At 54.4% G+C, this 19,817-nt stretch overlaps 2 protein-coding genes across 8 annotated transcripts; one reads left to right on the forward strand and one right to left on the reverse strand.

Moving 5' to 3' along the window:
* The first annotated feature begins 1,677 nt into the window (after positions 1–1,677).
* SRARP (steroid receptor associated and regulated protein) lies at positions 1,678–4,765 on the forward strand. 2 transcript variants are annotated; one of them, XM_010370793.2, is made up of 3 exons: positions 1,696–1,821; positions 3,995–4,422; positions 4,469–4,765. In XM_010370793.2, exons 1-2 carry the CDS (start codon positions 1,740–1,742, stop codon positions 4,420–4,422), a joined length of 510 nt encoding a protein of 169 aa, XP_010369095.2. In that variant the 5' UTR covers positions 1,696–1,739; the 3' UTR covers positions 4,469–4,765. The 2 variants fall into 2 exon arrangements, with proteins under 2 accessions (XP_010369094.2, XP_010369095.2); XM_010370792.2 differs by having other exon boundaries at positions 1,678–1,821; positions 3,995–4,765.
* Positions 4,766–13,133: 8,368 nt separating this feature from the next.
* HSPB7 (heat shock protein family B (small) member 7) lies at positions 13,134–17,940 on the reverse strand. Of its 6 annotated transcripts, none has more exons than XM_010370797.2 (3): positions 16,914–17,940; positions 16,222–16,355; positions 13,134–14,933 (listed from the first exon to the last, which is right to left on the reverse strand). In XM_010370797.2, exons 1-3 carry the CDS (start codon positions 17,110–17,112, stop codon positions 14,754–14,756), a joined length of 513 nt encoding a protein of 170 aa, XP_010369099.1. In that variant the 5' UTR covers positions 17,113–17,940; the 3' UTR covers positions 13,134–14,753. The 6 variants fall into 6 exon arrangements, with proteins under 6 accessions (XP_010369099.1, XP_010369097.1, XP_010369096.1 ...); XM_010370795.2 differs by having other exon boundaries at positions 16,222–16,367; positions 16,914–17,217; XM_010370794.2 differs by having other exon boundaries at positions 16,222–16,370; positions 16,914–17,217.
* Between the last annotated feature and the right edge of the window lie 1,877 nt (positions 17,941–19,817).

Consider the following 19,817-nt stretch of genomic DNA (forward strand, 5'->3'; position numbering starts at 1 on the left):
CAGAATAATATCTTTTTCTCAAAATTCATACTCTTGATCACATCGGCAAAGTCCCTTTCGCCCAGTAAGGTGATATATTCACAAGCTTTGGGGATGAGGGTGTGGACATGTTTGGTGGCTAACTTGGCTACCAGGCATAGGTACCTCTTATTTCTGGAAATGATACTGTTTCTATTTAGTATAGCAATACCAAATTTCCTTTCAAAGTGCATTTCTTTCATCTGGGCCAGTAGCAGAAATAAAATACAATAGGCTAGGTGTGATGGCTCACGCCTGTAATCCCAGCACTTTGAGAGGCTGAGGCAAGCGGATCACTTGAGGTCAGGAGTTTGAGACCAGCCTGGCTAACATGATGAAACCTTATCTCTACTAAAAAAAAATATATATGCTTATATAGATATATATGCATATACACACACACACACACACACAAATACAAAAATTAGCCAGGTGTGGTGGCACACACCTGTAGCCCCAGCTACTTGGGAGGTTGACATAGGAGAATCACTGGAACCCAGGAAGCAGAGGTTGCAGTGAGCTGAGATCATACCACTGCACTCCAGTCTGGGCAACAGAGCAAGACTCCACCTAAAATAATAATAATAATAATAATAATAATAATATTAAAATAAAGTGCACTTCCGGCCAGGCACAGTGGCTCACACCTGTAATGAAGCCGAGGCAGGCAGATCACCTGAAGTCAGGAGTTCGAGACCAGCCTGACCAACATGGAGAAACCCTGTCTCTATTAAAAATACAAAATTAGCCGGGTATGGTGGTGCATGCCTGTAATCCCAGCTACTAGGGAGGTTGAGGCAGGAGAATGACTCGAACCTGGGAGATGGAGGTTTCGGTAAACTGAGATCGTGCTATTGCACTCCAGTCTGGGCAAGAAGAGCGAAACTCCATCTCAGAATACATACATACATACATACATACATACATACATACATACATAAAATAAAGTGCAATTCTTTTTCTTTCTTTTTTTTCTTTTTTTTTGAGACGGAGTCTCGCTCTGTCGCCCAGGCTGGAGTGCAGTGGTGCAAACTCGGCTCACTGCAAGCTCCACTTCCCAGGTTCACGCCATTCTCCTGCCTCAGCCTCTGGAGTAGCTGGGACAACAGGTGCCTGCCACCTCACCCGGCTAATTTTTTGTAGTGGAGACGGGGTTTCACCGTGTTAGCAAGGATGGTCTTGATCTCCTGACGTTGTGATCCACCCACCTTGGCCTCCCAAAGTGCTGGGATTACAGGCATGAGCCACCACACCCAGCCAAGTGCACTTCTTTTTCAGTAAAAACAGTTGGCTGACTTCAAGGACATGTGAAGTAAGTAGTATTACATATAGTTCCTAGACAGGGAAAAAAAAACAAACTGGTGGAACCACTGGATAATGACTGAGGTTTGGGATACTGAGGCTGGATGAGAAGGTTCCAGAGGCCTAACCTAAATCAGGAAGCAGCTGCAGTTGGTAGAAATCATGTCTGTTTGGTCTGTTTGGTAGGAGGCCTGCCTCCCATTGACCCAACAATAATCCTGTTGACATAACCCTGTTGATCAAAGCGATCCCCTGACTGCTCTGGGCCGGTTCCTTTGGCTCCTGGTGGAACGCATTCAGAGAATCCGGATCCGGTCAGTATAAAAGGTCTGGCCCCGCAGTAGGGGAGCCACATCCTGGAAGAGTGGCCGAGGACAGCTCCCCTCCTGCCAGAGCTTAGCAGGCTCCGAAGTAGCCACATGGCCCCCTCAGAAGACCACAGGGACTGGAGAGCCAACCTCAAAGGCACCATCCGTGAGACGGACCTGGAGACCAGCTCTGGTAAGAGGTGGCAAAGGGACCCCAGCCCCACAGAAACACCAGCTGGGGGCCGGGTATGGTGCCTCACGCCTGTAATCCCAGCACTTTGGGAGGCTGAAGTGGGTGGATCATGAGGTCAGGAGTTCAAGACCAGCTTGGCCAACATGGTGAAACCCCGTCTCTACTAAAAATACAAAAAATGTATGGTGTGGTGGCGGGCGCCTGTAATCCCAGCTACTCGGGAGGCTGAGGCAGGAGAGTCGCTTGAACTCGGGAGGCGGAGGTTGCAGTGAGCTGAGACTGCGCCACTGCACTCCAGCCTGAGCAACAATGTGAGACTCTATCTCAAAAAAAAAAAAAAGAAAGAAAGAAAGACTAACTGGGAGTGGGGGTCTGATGGCAAACATGCTACCTCCCTCAGGTTGCTGGGATTCTCAAGCCAAGGGCGGGCTTGTTTTATTTCCTGTGCTAGCCAACCTGCTAGAACATAAGTTTCCTTCTGAGCCCACGTCGTGGTTCACAGCACGTAGCTAAAAGAATGGATGTGTATGTTATTTGGGTAACTCAAAAAGTTCCCTTTTTAAGAGCACAGGCTTTAGATTCAGATACACTTGCTCAGACACCTGCTTCATTGATAAATCTATTGGCTGGTTTGTCCATCCCTTTCCCCTGTGCTGGGATCTGAGCTGGGGGATTGCCAGGGCAGATGCCACCAGGTACCCATGGGATTCTCTGAGGCTGTGGACAAGATTATGTGGGGAGGGGGAGAGTAGCAAGATGCTCCCTAAGACCTACCAACACTTGTGCAGGCTGAGCCTCAGTTTTCTCACCTGGAAAGATGGCCAGGGCTTTCCTCTCTTGGGTTGAGGACTGTGCTTTTCATAATGTGGTCCATGGACCAGCAGAATCCGCATCCTCTGGGGGCTTGTTAGAAATGCGAGTCTCGGCCGGGCGCGGTGGCTCAAGCCTGTAATCCCAGCACTTTGGGAGGCCGAGACGGGCGGATCACGAGGTCAGGAGATCGAGACCATCCTGGCTAATACGGTGAAACCCCGTCTCTACTAAAAAATACAAAAAAAACTAGCCGGGCGACGAGGCGGGCGCCTGTAGTCCCAGCTACTCGGGAGGCTGAGACGAGAATGGCATGAACCCGGGAGGCGGAGCTTGCAGTGAGCTGAGAGCCGGCCACTGCACTCCAGCCTGGACGGCAGAGCAAGACTCCGTCTCAAAAAAAAAAAAAAAAAAAAAAAAAGAAATGCGAGTCTCAGGCCCCACCCCAGCCCCACTGCACTAGACTCTGCATTTTAACAAGCTCCCCAGGCAACTCATGGGAACAGCAAAGTTGAAAGGCACTGATATGTTGGATTCTGTGCTCCTGGAAGAGAGATGGATGGATGGTAAGCAGAGACTTGAACTCAGGTCTCTCTGATGCTGAAATCCATACACTTAAACCCTGACTGTGCTCCTCTGTTGGTGTATCAACCAACTCAGTTGAACCCATCGAATGAATAAACAAATGGGCCCGGCGCAGGTGGCTCAAGCCTGTAATCCCAGCACTTTGGGAGGCCGAGACGGGCGGATGGCGAGGTCAGGAGATCGAGACCATCCTGGCTAACATGGTGAAAACCCGTCTCTACTAAAAAATACAAAAAACTAGCCAGGCGAGGGGGCGGGCACCTGTAGTCCCAGCTACTTGGGAGGTTGAGGCAGGAGAATGGCATAAACCCGGGAGGCGGAGCTTGCAGTGAGCTGAGATCCAGCCACTGCACCCCAGCCTGGGCGACAGAGCGAGACTCCGTCTCAAAAAAAAAAAAAAAAAAAAAATGAATAAACAAATGAATTCAGGAAAGCACGTCCTGGTGGGGTGCGATGGCTCACGCCTGTAATCCCAGTGCTGACTGGGCTGAGGCAGGAGGATTTCTTGAGTCCAGGAGTTTGAGACCAGCCTGGGCAACATAGGAAAACCTCATCTCTACGAAAAAATTTAAAATTCACCAGGTGTGGTGGCATGAGCCTGTAGTCCCAGCTACTTAGGGGGCTGAGATGAGAGGATGGGTTGAGCCCCCTGAGGCTGAGGCTGCAGTGAGCCCCGATCGTGCCACTGCACTCCAGCCTGGGCGACAGAACGAGACCCTGTCTCGGGGGGAAAAAGTTCCTTCCTTGTGCTCACTTTCAGTCTCTTCCTCCCTTCTAGGTGGGAAGCTGGCCGGGCATCAGAAGACCGTCCCCACGGCTCATCTGACTTTTGTTATTGACTGCACCCAGGGAAAGCAGCTCTCCCTGGCAGCAACCGCATCACGACCCCAAGCCCCCAGTCCCAGTCAAGGGCTTGTCACCCCACCAATGAAGACCTACATTGTGTTCTGTGGGGAAAACTGGCCCCATCTGACTCGGGTGACCCCCATGGGTGGGGGATGCCTTGCCCAGGCCAGGGCCACCCTGCCGCTCTGCAGAGGGGCTGCGGCCTCAGCTTCCTTCCCGGTCAGCCCGCTCTGCCCCCAGGAGGTTCCTGAGGCTAAGGAGAAACCCGTGAAGGCTGTGCCTGTGAGGTCTTCGACTTGGGGAACAGTCAAGGACTCGCTGAAAGCCCTCTCCTCTTGTGTCTGTGGGCAGGCAGATTAGCTGGAAAGGCCAGGCTCTGATGCCCAGAGGCTGCAATTCCCAGGGCCTGGCCCTGCTTCCCCAGATAAGCAGGAGTCTTTTGTGCTTGAGCCAAGGAAAGATCATTAGATCCGCTAAGTGGCATCTGAAACATCCATCGAGTGGCAGAGGCAGGATAAGGCACCCGCACACGAAGAGATTCATTCATTCATACAGCAGGTATTACTGGTACATCTTCTACATGCCAGGCCCTGCAAAGTCCTGGGGAGATACTATGGTTTTCTTGGAGCTGGTATTTTTGGGGTAGAGGGAACCCAACCCAAATAAATAAAGTAACCCAATAAATAAAGATGATTTTGTACAGTGGCGAATGCTCTGCAGGAACTGAAACAGGATGCTAGATGGAGAGTGATTGGGGTGAAGACCTTCCCTGATGCAGTGATTGGGAAGGGCCTCTCTGCGCAGGGAAAAAAGTGCGATCTAAAAGATGAGAAGGGGCCAGCCCTGAGAAAATCCACCCTCCCCAGGGTCACTTGCTGTCATCTTACCCCAGGGCAGGCCAGAGGGGAGGTCAGAATGCCCCAGCATGACGGGGAGGGGCAGCGGGTCTCTTACTGCCATCTTGGCTCAGAGGCGAACGTGTAGGTCACTGCAAAAGCATGCCAGTGGGGGCTGGGAGGCTCAGGGAAGTTGGCTCCCAGGAGACTCCGTCCCAGAAGGCAGCCCAGGTGGGACCTGGGGATCTGAGGTGGGAAATAAGGGGACCTGGCTTCTCAAAAGGGAAGGAGGTGCTCAGAAACAGAGTATCATATTTGAACGAATGAAAATAAGACATATTATTTATTGAGCATCTACTGCACACCAGGCTCATGCTGCCTTCTAAGGATAAAAAAAAAAAAAAGGTTAGGGGAGGAGGTTCACCCCTCAGGGTAACTGTGTTCCCTGAGTAGGAGGTGGGGTTACTGGTGTGGTGTGAGGGTGTCTGTAAGTCTAAGAGATGCACAGGACTGTAAAAAACCCTAAATCAACCTATTTAAGGAAGTCAGTCTGAAGGCTCCCAGATAAAAATCACTTAGTTTTTATGTATTTATTTATTTTAGAGACAGAGTCTCACTCTATCACCTAGGCTGGAGTGCAATGGAATAATCACAGCTCACTGCAGCCTCAAACTCCTGGGCTCAAGTGATCCTCCTGCCTCAGCCTCCCGGGTAGCTGAGACTATAGGCGCACCACTCTGTCCAGCTTGACTTCTTTGAGTTTTAGTAGAGAAGAGGTCTCGCTGTACTGCCCAGGCTGGTCTTGAACTCCTGGCCTCAAGCTATCCTCCCGCTTCAGCTTCCCAAAGTGCTTGGATTACAGGTGTGAGCCACCGTACCCGGTCATTAATTTATTCAATGACTATTTTACTAGGTTCCTACAAATAATAGCACTAACATTTAACATGTATTGACCATTTACTCTGTGTCACATAAACAACATGGGCACTATATTTGCGACCATTTTATAGGTTAGAGAGCTGAGGCACAGAGAGGTTGAAGAATGGACTCAAAGTTCCATAGACTGGTACCGTTGAGATTAGAACTCAGGCAAGCCTGGTGCCCATATTCCTGCTCCTAACTGTGAGGTATATACCCTCTCATCCTGGTAGAGTCTCTTCTAGGCAGAGAGGGCACACAGAGAATAAGTTTAACCCTGGCCTCAAGGAGCTCACAGCCAGGTGGGGGAAGCCAGAAAGAAGGCAGACAATTGCCATAACTTCTGAGAAGTGCCACAGTAAGGGCAACACAGAATGATGCTGGAGGGCAACCACTCCACTCCGGAGAGAGGAGATCAGGGAGGGCTTCCTGTAGGAAGTGATGCCTAAAATGAGATCTGACCAGTGACTAAGCTATACGAAAGGGTGGGGGTGGGGGAGCAAGTGGGGAATGCTCTGGGCAGAAGGAGCAGTCATTCAGTCTGGCTAGGGTGATCGTCACTCATTCATTTATTCACCAAGTATTTATTGGGCACCCACTGAATGCCAGGCTTTGGGCTAGACCGTGCGATGGAGCAATGAATAAGACAATGAGGCCCAGCCACGAAAGAGCTTATCCTCTAGTTGGGGAGACAGGCAATGTGCACGCACAAAACAAACAGATCAGAAAAGTGGCAGGAGGCCAGGCCCAGTGGCTCATGCCTGTACTCCCAGCACTTTGGTAGGCCGAGGTGGGGGAGGCGGGGGGAGATCACCTGAGGTCGGGAGTTTGAGATCAGCCTGGCCCACTTGGTGAAAATCCGTCTCAACTAAAAATACAAAAATTAGCCAGGCGTGGTGGCGGGCACCTATAATCCCAGCTACTTGGGAAGTTGAGGCGAGAGAATTGCTTGAACCTGGAAGGCAGAGGTTGCAGTGAGCTGAGATCTCACCACTGCACTCCAGCCTGGGTGACAGCAAGAGCAAGGCTGTCTCAAAAAAAAAAAAAAAAAGAAAAAAAAAGAAAAGAAAAAAGAAAAGTGGCAGGAGCTGCATCAGGTGCGGCCTGGCAGGCTGCAACAAGACCTTTAGATCTTAGATCTTATTCCCAGATGGCAGCACTGGAAACTGTGAGCAGACAGCGTCATGGCCAGACATACCTTTGAGAAGGATCCCTCCCGGCCTTCTGCCTGCAGGGGAGGAGGCACAGGAGGCTGAGTCTTAATCCTGACAAAGGAGAGCAACGGTTTGGACCAGAGAAGAGGCTACAGTACAATCTGGGTGACATATGCCCATTCCACTCTCCTGAAGGCCCCAAGGACAAGACTGCAGAGGGAGTTTGAGACCCTCAAGGAGAAAGGCGGCCTGTGGCTGCACAGCCAGCTTTTCACCAGCAGGTGTCGCCCTCTCATCAGACTGGAGGACACTGGGTCCAGGCCTGGACAGGGAGGAAGGTGTGGACCTGCTGGGTCTGTTTTTCAGAAGCCAAACTCATTCTAACCAATACTCCTTTCATCCGGAATAATGAATGTTTATTTTATGCCAGGCACCCAGCAAAGTGACATTTCAGAATTGAACCCTGGGGGTATTGGTGAGGATTCAGAGGAACCAGGCACTTATACCACTTATCCTCGCTCTGGAAAGGGAGCTGTCATCATTACTATTGATGTCGTCAGTTACTATAGCTGTCGTCATTACAGGGCAGTTGAATATGCACCCCACACCTCATCAGTTCACCTAACCCCAATCGTGAGGTTGGCATGATTTCTCTTGCCATTTTACAGAGGAAACTGAGGCACAGAGAGGTTGAATACTTTGCCCAAGATCACTAACTGGAAACCAGTAGAGCCCAAATCCAAACCTCAGGCAGCGTGACTGCACACTGCGCTTGCAGTCCCATACTGTGCTGTGAACACACTGGTCACAGCTGTTCAATGAGTGGGTGAAAAATGACCCAGCGCAGGACCTGGCAGCGTGTGGGGAGTGTCTGGGGACTGAATGGGTGGTAGGGCCCTCGCTGAGACGGAGCACACAGGTGGAGAAGCCAGTGGGGACATGGGGAGATGACAGGTTCAGGAGGCAGATGTTGCGTGAGGGACTGTGGGACATGCCGGGGGCGGGGGATGCAGGCAGATGGTGGCCCATTCCCCATTGGAGCTCTGGTCAGAAGATGAGGCTGGCAATGGGGCTGCATTGGTATAGAGGTTGGTGATGAAGGTGCTCTGGGAAGGTGAGGTGTAAGACCAGTCATCAGCCCTGTGAGAAACCAACTTACCTGTCCAAACCCAAAGAATGGACTCAGAGGCACGGACAACAGTGGAAGAGAGACTTTTAATGACGGTCTTACAAGATCAGGTGTCTGGTGGGCAGGCACACCCAGCACAGTTACAAGCAATTTATCCCCTAGTGCGCAGGTCCCTCCCCTGGTTCCTTGTAGGCTGAGTACTGTAGGATCACAATCTTCCTGGATGTCGCCTATTGGTTGTTGGGTAGGAGTTTTAGGTGTTTTCTTTAGGATTTTCTTGTTGCATTTTGTTGCAGCCCACAATACATTGCAATCATAGTCAGTTTAGGGCTTTCTCAAGTATTTCACTTAATGACCTAGGTAGTCAGACAAGCTGTTAAGAATAGACAAAGCGAGCTATTTTGCAGGCTAGTAAACTTTCATTCTAGACTCAACTTTTTTAGTTTGGGCGAGGGCAACTAAGGGGGCCCCGACAAGCAGGCGCCAGCTACCAAAGCAGGGGCCTAGTATATTCTGTTTGCGGACTGAAACCTATTCAAGCCACTTTGTTTTGGAAATTGACCACTGTATACATTATTTCCTTTAGGCCCAAGGTGACAGAGGTGTGAAAAATCTGAAATAAGCAGAAAAACCACAAAAAATATCCAATACCATCTATGCATTGTCTGATTCTCCAGGGGGTGAGCATTTTTCTTTGCCTTTGAGCTATTTTACAACTCTGTCTATTGTAAGTAGCCCATAGAAATGCAACATACTTCTTGTCTGCAGACAAGCAGATTCTGTCCTGTCCTGTTCAAGTCCAGTAGACTCTCCTTCCCCATTGTGGAAGAGGTCAGTGTTACCTCTGTGCATTCATTTCAATATTCCCTGACCTACAGATATCATCTGTTCTTTGCCTTCTTCTTTGAACTGGTTGTAACATCTTACTGGTTCCTTCATTAACCATGAGTTAAGTAAAATCATCAGTGAGAATGTAAAATGGTACAACCACTTTGGGAAACAGTCTGGCAGTTCCTCAAACAAACATGGAGCTTTCAGAGGATCCAGCAATTCCGCTCCTGGATATATATTCGAGAAGTGAAAACATTCATCTATGTGAAAATCTGCACAAATGGCCAGGCATGGTGGCCAGTGTAATCCCAGGACTTTGGGAGGCCAAGGTGGGTCAATCACCTGAGGTCAGGAGTTCGAGATCAGCCTTGTCAACATAGTGAAACGCCATTTCTACTAAAAATATAAAATTAGCCACGTGTGGTGGTGCATGCCTGTAATCCCAGCTACTCAGGAGGCTGAGGCAGGAGAATCGCTCGAACCCGGGAGGCAGAGATTGTAGAAAGCTGAGATTGCACCATTGCACTCCAGTCTGGGTGACAAGAGCGAAACTCCATCTCATAAAGAAAAAAAACAAAATCTGCACGAGTGCACAGAGCAACATTAATCACCAAAACCAAAGGGTGGAACCAACCCAAGCATCCATCAGCTGATGAAAAGATAAGCAAATTGTGGCCTAGCCATACAGCAGAGTATGTTTCAGCCTTAAAAAGAGACAGATAGGCCGGGCGCGGTGGCTCAAGCCTGTAATCCCAGCACTTTGGGAGGCCGAGACCGGTGGATCACGAGGTCAGGAAATCGAGACCATCCTGGCCTACACGGTGAAACCCCGTCTCTACTAAAAAATACAAAAAACTAGCCAGGCGAGATGGCGGGCGCCTGTAGTCCCAGCTACTCGGGAGGCTGAGGCAGGAGAATGGCGTAAACCCGGGAGGCAGAGCTTGCAGTGAGCCGAGATTGCACCACTGCACTCCAGCCTGGGCGACAGAGCGAGACTCCGTCTCAAAAAAAAAAAAAAAAAAAAAAAAGACAGATTATTGGTCCATGCTACAATATAGGTGAATCTCGAAAACTTTATGCTAGGTGAAAGATGTCAAATACAAAAAGTAATTTTTTTTTTTTTTTTTTTGAGACAGGTTCTCACTCTTATCGCCCAGGTTGGAGTATAGTGGTGTGTCTGGAATTCGTGGGTTCTTGGTCTTGCTGACTTCAAGAATGAAGCTGCGGACCCTCACGGTGTTACAGTTCTTAAAGATGGTGTGTCCTGGAGTTTGTTCCTTCAGATGTTCACGTATGTCCGCAGTTTCTTCCTTCTGGTGGGGTTCCTTCAGATGTTCACGTATGTCCGCAGTTTCTTCCTTCTGGTGGGTTCAAGAGGTCTTGCTGATTTCAGGAGTGAAGCTGCAGACCTTCGTTGTGAGTGTTACAGCCCTTAAAGGCAGCATGGACCCAAACAGTGAGTAACAACAAGACTAACTATAAACAATGAAAGAACAAAGCTGCCACAGTGCGGAAGGAGACCTAATCAGGTCGCCACTGCTGGCTCCCGCAGCCTGCATTTATTCCCTTATCTGACCCCACCCACATCCTGCTGATTGGTCCATTTTACAGAGAGCTGATTGGTCAATTTTACAGAGAGCTGATTGGTCCGTTTTGACAGAGTGCTGATTGGTGGGTTTACAATCCCTGAGCTAGACACAGAGTGCTGATTGGTGCGTTTACAATCCTGCAGCTAGACACAGAGTGCTAGACAGAAAAGTTCACCAAGTCCCCACTAGATTAGCTAGATACAGAGCACTGATTGGTGCATTTACAAACCTTGAGCTACACACAGAGTACTGATTGGTGTATTTACAAACTTTGAGCTAGATACAGAGTACTGATTGGTGTATTTACAATCCCTTAGCTAGACATAAAGGTTCTCCCAGTCCCTGCTAGCCTCAGGAGCCCACCTGGCATCACCCAGTGGATCCCGCACCGGGACTGAAGGCGGAGCTGCCTGCCAGGCGCGCGCCGTGGGCCCGCACTTCTCAGCCCTTGGGCGGTCGATGGGACCGGGTGCCGCAGCACAGGCGGCGGCGCTCGTCGGGGAGGCTCGGTCCGCACAGGCGCGGGTACCGGGAGGCTTTGTATTTATCGAGTACTAGCTCAGGCAATCCACCCTCCTCAGCACCCTCCTCCCAAAGTGCTGGGAATGCAGGAGTGAGCCACCGCACCTGGCCATTTTTTATTTTATTTTATTTGAGTCGGGGTCTCACTGTGTCACCCAAGATGGAGTGCAGTGGTGTGATCACGGCTCGCTGAAGCCTCCATCTCCTGGGCTCCAGCGATCCTCCCACTTAAGCCTCCCGAGTAGCTGGGGCCACAGGTGCATGTCACCATACCAGCTAATTTTCATATTTTGTGTAGAGACGGGCTCTTGTCATGTTGCCCAGGCTGGTCTCTAAACCTTGGGCTCAAGCAATCCTCTCACCTCAGCTTCCTGAGCATGTGCTACTTCCATCTGAGTTTGAAGACAACTCAAACTCAGTTAGGAAGGGGCTTTGAACATCTGCCTGGGCTCTTTGTGCTCTGGCTTTCGAGGGCTTCCTGGAGGAGGAGGCCTTTGGCCTGGGCTAGGCCTTCAGAGTGAGGAAACCTTCTAGGTCCTCTCTGCCCGTCCCAGTCTCTGGTATTACCTGACCTGGACTTTCTCACAGGTCTCCAGCCCCAGAGAGCTGCGTCTTTTCAATTTCCCCTACCTCCTGCCCGGGCTCACCCCCAAAGCTACAAGATGCAAGAATCACCTTTCCATGTGGGGGCTGCCAGGGTAGGAGGAGGGGAGCTGTCTCGGCCCCTTGGTGGTGGCGACTGATCCAGGTTGACCCAGCAGAGGGCTTTCCAGAGCCATAGCAAGGATTCACATCCCAACCGTGCCACCTCCAGGCTGGGTGACCTTGGGCCAGTTGCCTGACCTCGCTGATCGTCCGTGTCCTCGGCACACCGTTAATCATAGTAACCTGCTTTGCAGGACTCTTGTGGGAATCAGCAGCGCGCCTGGCACACACTAGTTGCTCAATGAATGGGGCGGCTATAATTACTCTTCCGGGTGGGGGCGGGGCGCAGCGCCTGCAGCCAGGCCTATATTTAGCCTGGAAGGAGGTTGGGGGCGCTGGGAGACAAAGCGCGGCTGCCAGTCTGGGCGCCCAGGGGGCGGAGCCGGCGAAAGCCCGGCGGCCGACCCGCCCTCCCCTGCCGCAGGGTCACCTTGGTCGGGCTGGCGGCCAAGGGCTCCCTCAGACCCGACGTGCCCCAGCGGCCCAGCGGCTGCTTGGTCCCCTGAGCTGTCCTCATCCTCGCAAACTGCTGTCTCGGGGTGGGGGGGGAGGCTGCTGGGGGCTGGCGGGGGTTTCGGCCCCATTGACCACTTGGGAAGCTGCCTCCTTTCCCAGCACGGGCTGGCCAAGGGAGGGCTCTCTGGGATCGATACGCCAAGGTGAGCCTGACCCCAGGTGGGGGGCGCGGGAAGGGGAACCAGGCTGGCTCCTCCCCCAACATCGCGCCAATGAGTGTCGGGGCTGCAAATAGCTCAGTGGAATCAGTGAGTCATGGAGACTGGAAATACCGCGCCCGCTCTGATCCCCTCCCCTCCTCCTGACCGCAGCCGGTGGAGCTGCGCTGGCGAGCACGCCTGGGGATGTGAGGGGTGGGGGACCCCTCTGGAGTGCTCCCCTCCCCAGGCTCCCTGAACCAGCCAGGACATCCCCCACCAAGTTCCAGCTGGCTTTGCCTCTGGGGCTGTGACCCTGGGCCAGTCACTCAGCCTCTCTGGGCCGCAGAATCCCCATTAGGTACAGGAAGGGCTTCAAGATTCGCCTGCCCACCTTTGCGTCCCTGCGCCTGGGACGAGACAGTGCTCGGCACAGTGCCCGCCACATAGCAGGACAGTAAATATCTCTGGAAGGAAAGAAATAATGAAAAGGGAAGGGCAGGCAGTTGGAAGAGAGGCTGTTGCAAGGGTTTTCCAGAAACAATCCTGGGGTTCCTGCCCAGGGGTGTCTGGGGAGTTCATGGAAGAGGCCGAGGAACACCCATATTTTGTGAGGTCTTCAGCTTTAACTTGAGCTACAACCCCCACCCCCAAATCTCAAAGAAGGTGTGTCTGTTTCTCTCTCGGGGTTTCCAGCCCTGTCCTAAGTTAGAGAACTCCAGGCAGGCGGCCTCCAGAAGTCTGTGAGACTGTCCTTTATTGTGTATACAGGTTCCAGCGTCAGGGCTCTCCCACAGACCCCTCCCCAGTCCTCCCCCAAGGGGCCCAGAGTGGTGGGAGTGAGAGGCCACCCTAAGGCACACTGATCAGAGAGGCATGGAGGGAGGAGGCTGGCTTGCCACTTGCCCTGGGGACTGCTGCTAACTGAGACCCACTCCTCACCCCTCCCCTCCACCCTGCTTCTGTATGTGGGAGATGAAGCCAAGAGTCACCGGGGGCAGCAGGCATTCCCCAGGGTTAAGGCTGATGGAATATCCCTATACCAGATGGGAGATGGGGGCTTTTCCTATGACTCCCCCCATCCCCCAGCTGGAAGATGTGGGGAGGGGTGCATAGCCCTAGAGAGGTAGAATGAGGGGAAATACTCCTCAGTGCCCAGAGATGGGGAATTGAGAGCAGCTGTTGACACCCTGGGTTCAGATCTAACCTTCAGCGACGAAGTCGGGCACTCAGTGGCTCAGCGTTGTTTCCCCATTGATGAAAATGGAGATTGTAAATCTGATTTGAGAAAGCTCTGAATTTGGCCTCAACCAATGGTAATGCTGAGTATTCGAAGGACGATAGGTTTGTGTGTGTGTGTGTTACACACACCGAGGCTATAGATTCATAGATTAAAGAGGGGGATGGATGGGGAGGCGACTAATTGGAGGGGAAAGTGGCAAGAAGCTGGGGTCCAACCTTGAGGACCCAAAACTCCATCCATGCCCTGGCTTTCATCTCTGTTAGGTAGAATGAGGGGAAATACTCCTCAGTGCCCAGAGATGGGGAATTGAGAGCAGCTGTTGACACCCTGTCTGCATGGGAGCAGCCGCAGGAACACAGGCCTGTGGGAGGGAGAAGGACCAGCCCCGCCCCCAACCCCACGTGGCCTTGCCTGGAGGCCCCAGCACGCATGGGACGGCAGGACTTTCATGCAGTTTATCACGAACCAGCTGTATTGGAAAAACCCCATCTATATACAGATGTGGCGTGGCTCTGCCCTGGCACAGCCAGCTGGCTGGGGGCACAGGGTGGGCAGGCAGCCTGCTCGCTGGTGTGGGGCTTGGAGGCTGGCAGAGGGGAAGTTTACCAGCACGACTGTCTCCTCTTGGCCTTGCTAAGCCCTCGGGCGTTAGTTCCACTTAGATAGGCACCCCTGCCTGTGACCTTCCCTCTGTCTCTCCCACTTCCCTTGGCCAAGGGAGTTCCAGGTCCCTGGTCCCCTTGCCCTGCAGAGACTTCATAGATCAGAGGGTTTTTCTGTCTGTCTGTCCTGCAGAGCTTGCCCAGGTGTCCTGCTGGTCCCATTCCCCTTACCCACCACGGGTTCTTTAGATCTTCCTTCCCCAATCCCAGCCCCTGTACTCTGGATTAAGTGGGGGAGGCCATATCTGAAATCTGGGCAGGCCAGGGAGTCCCTGGCCTGCTCTGGGTAGAGTAGAGGGCCCTAGTTTGGGAGGATGGTCCACCTGGGGTCTGGGGAGCATCGGGGCTGGAACCTGGGCTGAGATGTCCTGGGGCTGTTGTAATGGGGTTAGGAAGGCTTTGCTGGCAGGCGTGGGGCAGGGGGACAGGGAAAGGGAAGGGAGAGGCCCTCAGATTTTGATCTCTGTCCGGAAGGTCTGCTGGACGTGTTCTGTATGCGGGTGACGCCGTGCCCGGATGGTGAGGCTGCCGTCCTCCCGCAGAGCTGAGGTCACTGACGTCGGGTCCACGTCCTCCGGCAGCTGGCACTTGTGAGCGAAGGTGTTCATGACAGTGCCATCAGCCGCCAGCTGGGGAAGGAGTGACCCGTCAGGCAGGCTGCGCTAATCCCTGTCCTGCTACAGCCCTCTTCTCCCTATTCTAACCGCAGCCAGGCCCCACATGCCGAGGGGCTCTGCCCTCAGGTGCGGAGGGGCTGCCCAGGGTGGTGATGGCCACAGGCCGAGGGCTCTGCAGGGACATCGCAGAGGTGCTCCGCGGAGCTCCAGTAGCTCTAAGGGACAGGCAAGGGGCATGGGGAAGAGGTGAGGCTTGGAGAGAGAGGCGGCTCCATGGCAGTGGCTCAGCATCTGGGGCTCGTGGGGAACGCAGAGATGACAGAGGAGAGCCGTGCCTTCCTGGATCCCCAGACACATTGGGCATCTGCCCACCAGGGCTGAGTGCTGGCCCCTCCCCCGCAACTCAGCCAGCACATAGTGTCCAGGGGAGTTTGGGGCGGCTGAGTCACTGTTGGGGGTGGCAGGGCTGGCACATGCTGCCCGCGGGTCCTGGTGCCCCCAGTCCATGGCATCCCTGACAGGGACGCCCAGGAGTCCACCCTTAAATGTGGAGGGGAGGAAGCCAGCCCTTGGGGGCTTAGGGGGAGCCTGGGGCAGGTCCTCTCCTCTCTCCTGGCAGCCGTGGCTGTTCCTGGGCAACGCCCCTCTTCAGGTCTGGTCATGCCCTCCCCAGGGTGGAGGCCCCAGTGCCTCATCCAAGTTTGGACTCAGACACCCTAGAGACCCAGTGACCCTGAGACCTGTGGGCAGACGGTGTGTGTGGTTTGGAGTGTGTGTGACCCTAAACTGCAGCGCTCCTGCCCAGCCTTGGGCCTAATTTAGGAGTCCCAAGATGGGGGATGGATCTCTGGCTGTGGGAGGAAGAGGGCTTGAGGTGTGTCACATGGAGAAACCCCTCCCCCACAGACCAGGTGAGTTCCCCACCTACCCGCATCCACCCTCTACAGAGGAGCTGTCCTCACTCTGCCATCACCATCTCACACCCATCATCTCCCACCCTCAAGCCCCCCCGACCTCAGGCTCCCTCTGCCCACATCCCTCCATCCCTCTCCCATTCCCCGGAGGCTCCCTCAGCTGCCCAGGACCCTGGAAGAAAGGATCTGGGAACCCTGGTGCAAAGAGAGGCAGTGAGGGGCCCCATGACCATGGGCTGCAGGGACAAGCCCTTCAATTAGCCCTGGGGGTGTTTGGGTGGGGAAGGGACACTGGCCAGGGTCTGGGGTCCGAGGATGAGAAGGGGCAGTAGGAGGCATTGGAGCCAGGAGCGAATTTGGGCAGCGGTAGGGTGGGGGGGGCTCACCTTCTCAGCTCGCACCTCGATGTGGTTGTTGGAGGTGGTGACAATGATGTCTTCAGGCGAGAAGTCCCTCACATCCACTGCAAACTCATAGGCGTCTCCAAGGGTCTTGATGTTGCCTGGCGCCCCGGGGCGGGCTGTGGGGTGGGCTGCTGTGAGTGAGGCATGGAGCAGGCCTTGCATGCAGATCCGGGGGTTCCAGCTCCTTTTCTTGGGGCAAGGGGCGGCTCCCCCAGGCCCTACCTCCCCCCGAGCTGTTTCTCCCTAAGCTCCTCCTCATTCCTACAGCCCACCTTTTCTGGGGTGGGGGTGGGGCCTCACCCAACACAGTGTGTGTGTATATGAGGCTAGATCTGTAACAACCCCACCCCAGGACTGGAGCCTGGGGGCTGCCTCCCACCCCTCACCCCGTCCAGCCCTCCAGGGCTCCAGCTGGGATTGGCTGCAGTTCCAGAGCATGGGTGGCCATGGAACCATGTCCAACCCCCGGGGCCACGACTGTTCCTTAGAGGCCCACCTGTTTTCATGGCCACATCTGTCCCTGTGGCCACATCTGTCTTGGTGGCCACACATGGCTGCAGGCTGTGCAGCACCTGTTCCAGGCCGACCAGCAGCCACAGCCTGTTCAGTGGCGCCCTGGAGCAGATGTCCCCTCCCTGTGCGCCTCCCCTCCCCTCAGGGCCCGGATCACTTGCCTGGGAAGGCCAGGGGCTCCGAGTGGGGCCGCATGAAGCTGCCAAAGTCATCGGAAAACATGCTCAGGGCCTTCTCCATGGGTGGGTCCTGGGCCGGGAGGGCACGGGAGGCCGAGGAAGAGGTGGAAGAGGACGAGGAAGAGGAGGAGGAATGGAAACTTCTCTCCGCTCGGAAGGTGGAAGAGGTCCTGTGGCTCATCCACGGGCGGCGCCGGGCCCTGCCCAGGCGGGCAAGGGCTGGACAGGAGAGGGTGTGGGCACAGGCCTCTGGGGGAGCGTGCCGAGCCCCGACTGCGGCCGCTTTATAAGGCCGACTGTCCCTGGGCTTGGGGCCAGCCCCTTGTCTACTAGCTAAATTTAGGCCTCTCCATGGCCCAGAGGGGGCTGGAAATCTTCTCCCGTGCGCCGGCCCTGCTGACAGCCCGACACACGCAGGCCGAGAGGGCTGAGCTCACAGCCTGACATTCCAGGCCGACCACAGCAGCCCCAGGGGCCTCCTCACCATTGCACAGGGCTGGATCTTGTCTCCTTGCCACCTGGACCCCGGTGCCTGCCCCAGAACCTTGAAAGTTTGGGGTTTCTTGTGTGTTTTGTTTCCCCTATCAGCCTGGGGGCTCCTGAGGACTGTGCCTCCCCACGAGACTCTGGTTCTCCTCCATGGCTGTGCCTCCCCCATCAGTGTGCAGGCTCTTTGGGGACGGGGTAGGCGGAAGCACCACTGCTGTGTGACGTCAGGAGTTCCTTACCTCAAGGCAGACAACTTTCACAGCCCATCTCTAAGGAAAGGTTGAGCCCTGCCAGGGGGTGGAGAATGTGCAGCTGTCCCCTGCCAGCCCCCACGGGGACCTGGATTCTGTACCTGCACCCCCTCTGACTCTCAGAACATGTAGAGGCCCCAAGAGGACAAAGCCGGCAGCTTTCTCCTTAAAGGTCTAGAAGGTTATGTTTCTGACAACTGTCTGCTCCACCCTGTGTCAGAGGTGATGCCTGCGACTGCCTTAGGTGGGATTTCATTCAGAGGTAAAAGAGAATTCCGGAAGACAATTATTCTAGCCCTGACTTCTGGAGTGCCTTCCGGGCACAGGCTCCTGGCTGCAAGCTGTCTAAGTGTGGCCCCGTTTGATCCCCGCACAGCTGGGAGGGTGGAGGCGCTCTTCCCATGTTATGCAAGGGGAAGTGAAGCCTCTTGGAAAGGGCAGAGCTCGCACTTGCATAAGTGGCAGAGCTGGGATTCGAACCCAGGTGTGTTGGACCCAAAGCCCTTCAGAGGCTGAGGTGGTTTGAACATATGCCTATGGAGACAGGCTGGCCCAGAAGAGCCAGAGAAGCCCCTCCCTACCCACCTGCTTGCTCAGCAAAGCCAGGACTGACCTTGCACTGGGCCAGGGTGGAGGCCATTCTGAGAGGCAGCCAGGCCCTCTGCTCTGCCCAGGTTGCAGTTCAGGGCCTCTGCTGTCCTCTCCAATCCGGCCCTACCACCCCAGATCAGCTCCAATGCCTCCTCCCAGAGGGAGGCCTCTCTGACTGCTCCTGCTCACATGGGCCCACACCCAGTCCAGATGCCCCCAGCACTGACTGTCTTAGTCCTCCCACAGCACCTGGCAGTGTGACATGCTCTTCCTGTGTGCTGTGACTCTCTGCTGTGTCTCTTCTTCCCTATCCAACTGGCAGTTCCCACGGGGGCAAGGGTTCACCTGTCTTCCTATTAGATTGAAGGTTCCTGAAGATGGGCAGTTTCTTGTTTTATCAGAGCCCCCTACAACCCAGTCTGGAGCTTCGTCCTGGAGGGCTCCTTCTACAGGGGTCTTAGCGGTGCTAGTGGTATGTGGAGTGGAAGCAGAGCAGGGCACAGGGCACAGTGGTGGGCCAGGCTGGTTGCTGGAGCAACAGGGCCTGTCACCCCTGGCAGAGTTTCCTGCCCGTGTCGGGGCCTGTGACACCCAGCCTGGCTGAGGGGTTTCTAGGGCCACTGGGAAGCCACCAGCACTGAGGTGAGATGGAGAGAGGGTGGGGCAGGGTGGGGGGCCCAGAGCCTGCTGCTCGCCAGGGAAACAGGAGCCGGTGGCTAAATGCAGACACACTGTCATGGTGCTGAGGGCCTGAGTCACTGCCCCTGGATGTCAGATCCCGTTACCCACCCCGCCCACCATCCCTCCTCCCCTTTTCCCCACTTCCCGAGGCATCACCCACACAAATACTTGGTCCTCTGGCTTCACTGGCCCAGAGGGACCTCAAAAGGTCATCAAGGCCATTCCCCTGCCTCTACCTTCAGATCACAGGGACAGAGGAAGCGACAAAGATGATGTAGTCCTTTGAATCCCAGTCACCCAGGGGGGCTTTTCACAAACACGGACCTTTCTTTGGACCTGAGGATTTTGATTTGGGATCTGGAGAAGGGACTTCACATCTCTTCCCATCAGCTCCCCACACAGCCAGCTCGTAGGCCAGTGATGAAGCCCTCATCACTCAGCAGATATTCATTGAAACCGTGCTATAAATAGGTGCTGGGAACTGTTCTAGGCTTCGAAGGGCTCAGAGATGAATAAGGCAGAGACAGGCCCCTGTTTCCAGGCTCACCTCATCAGGCGGAAGAGGACACTGAGGCTCTAGTTGATGAAGGAGTTAGGGTCAGCAGAGCTGTGCTGGCTTCAAACCTGTCATCCTGCTGCGCCCCCTGGCTGCCCTCTTCTCGGCCTCCTGGTGCTCACAGGGCTGGGGGTGAGGTCAGATGTGGATACGCAGTGCCGGCTGTGGGACTGTAGCCAGCAGCTGCCCCAGACCAGACACTGGGGATCGGGATGTCGACAGGGCAGCCAGTTCTGGTGCTGTGCAGAGTCAACAGGTTGGGGTGGCCAAGGTGAAGGCGGGCTCGAGTCCGTACAGAGCAGCAACTCCCATCCCACC

Source organism: Rhinopithecus roxellana, chromosome 12 (assembly GCF_007565055.1).
Source record: "Rhinopithecus roxellana isolate Shanxi Qingling chromosome 12, ASM756505v1, whole genome shotgun sequence".
NCBI classification, from domain to species: Eukaryota; Metazoa; Chordata; class Mammalia; order Primates; family Cercopithecidae; genus Rhinopithecus; species Rhinopithecus roxellana.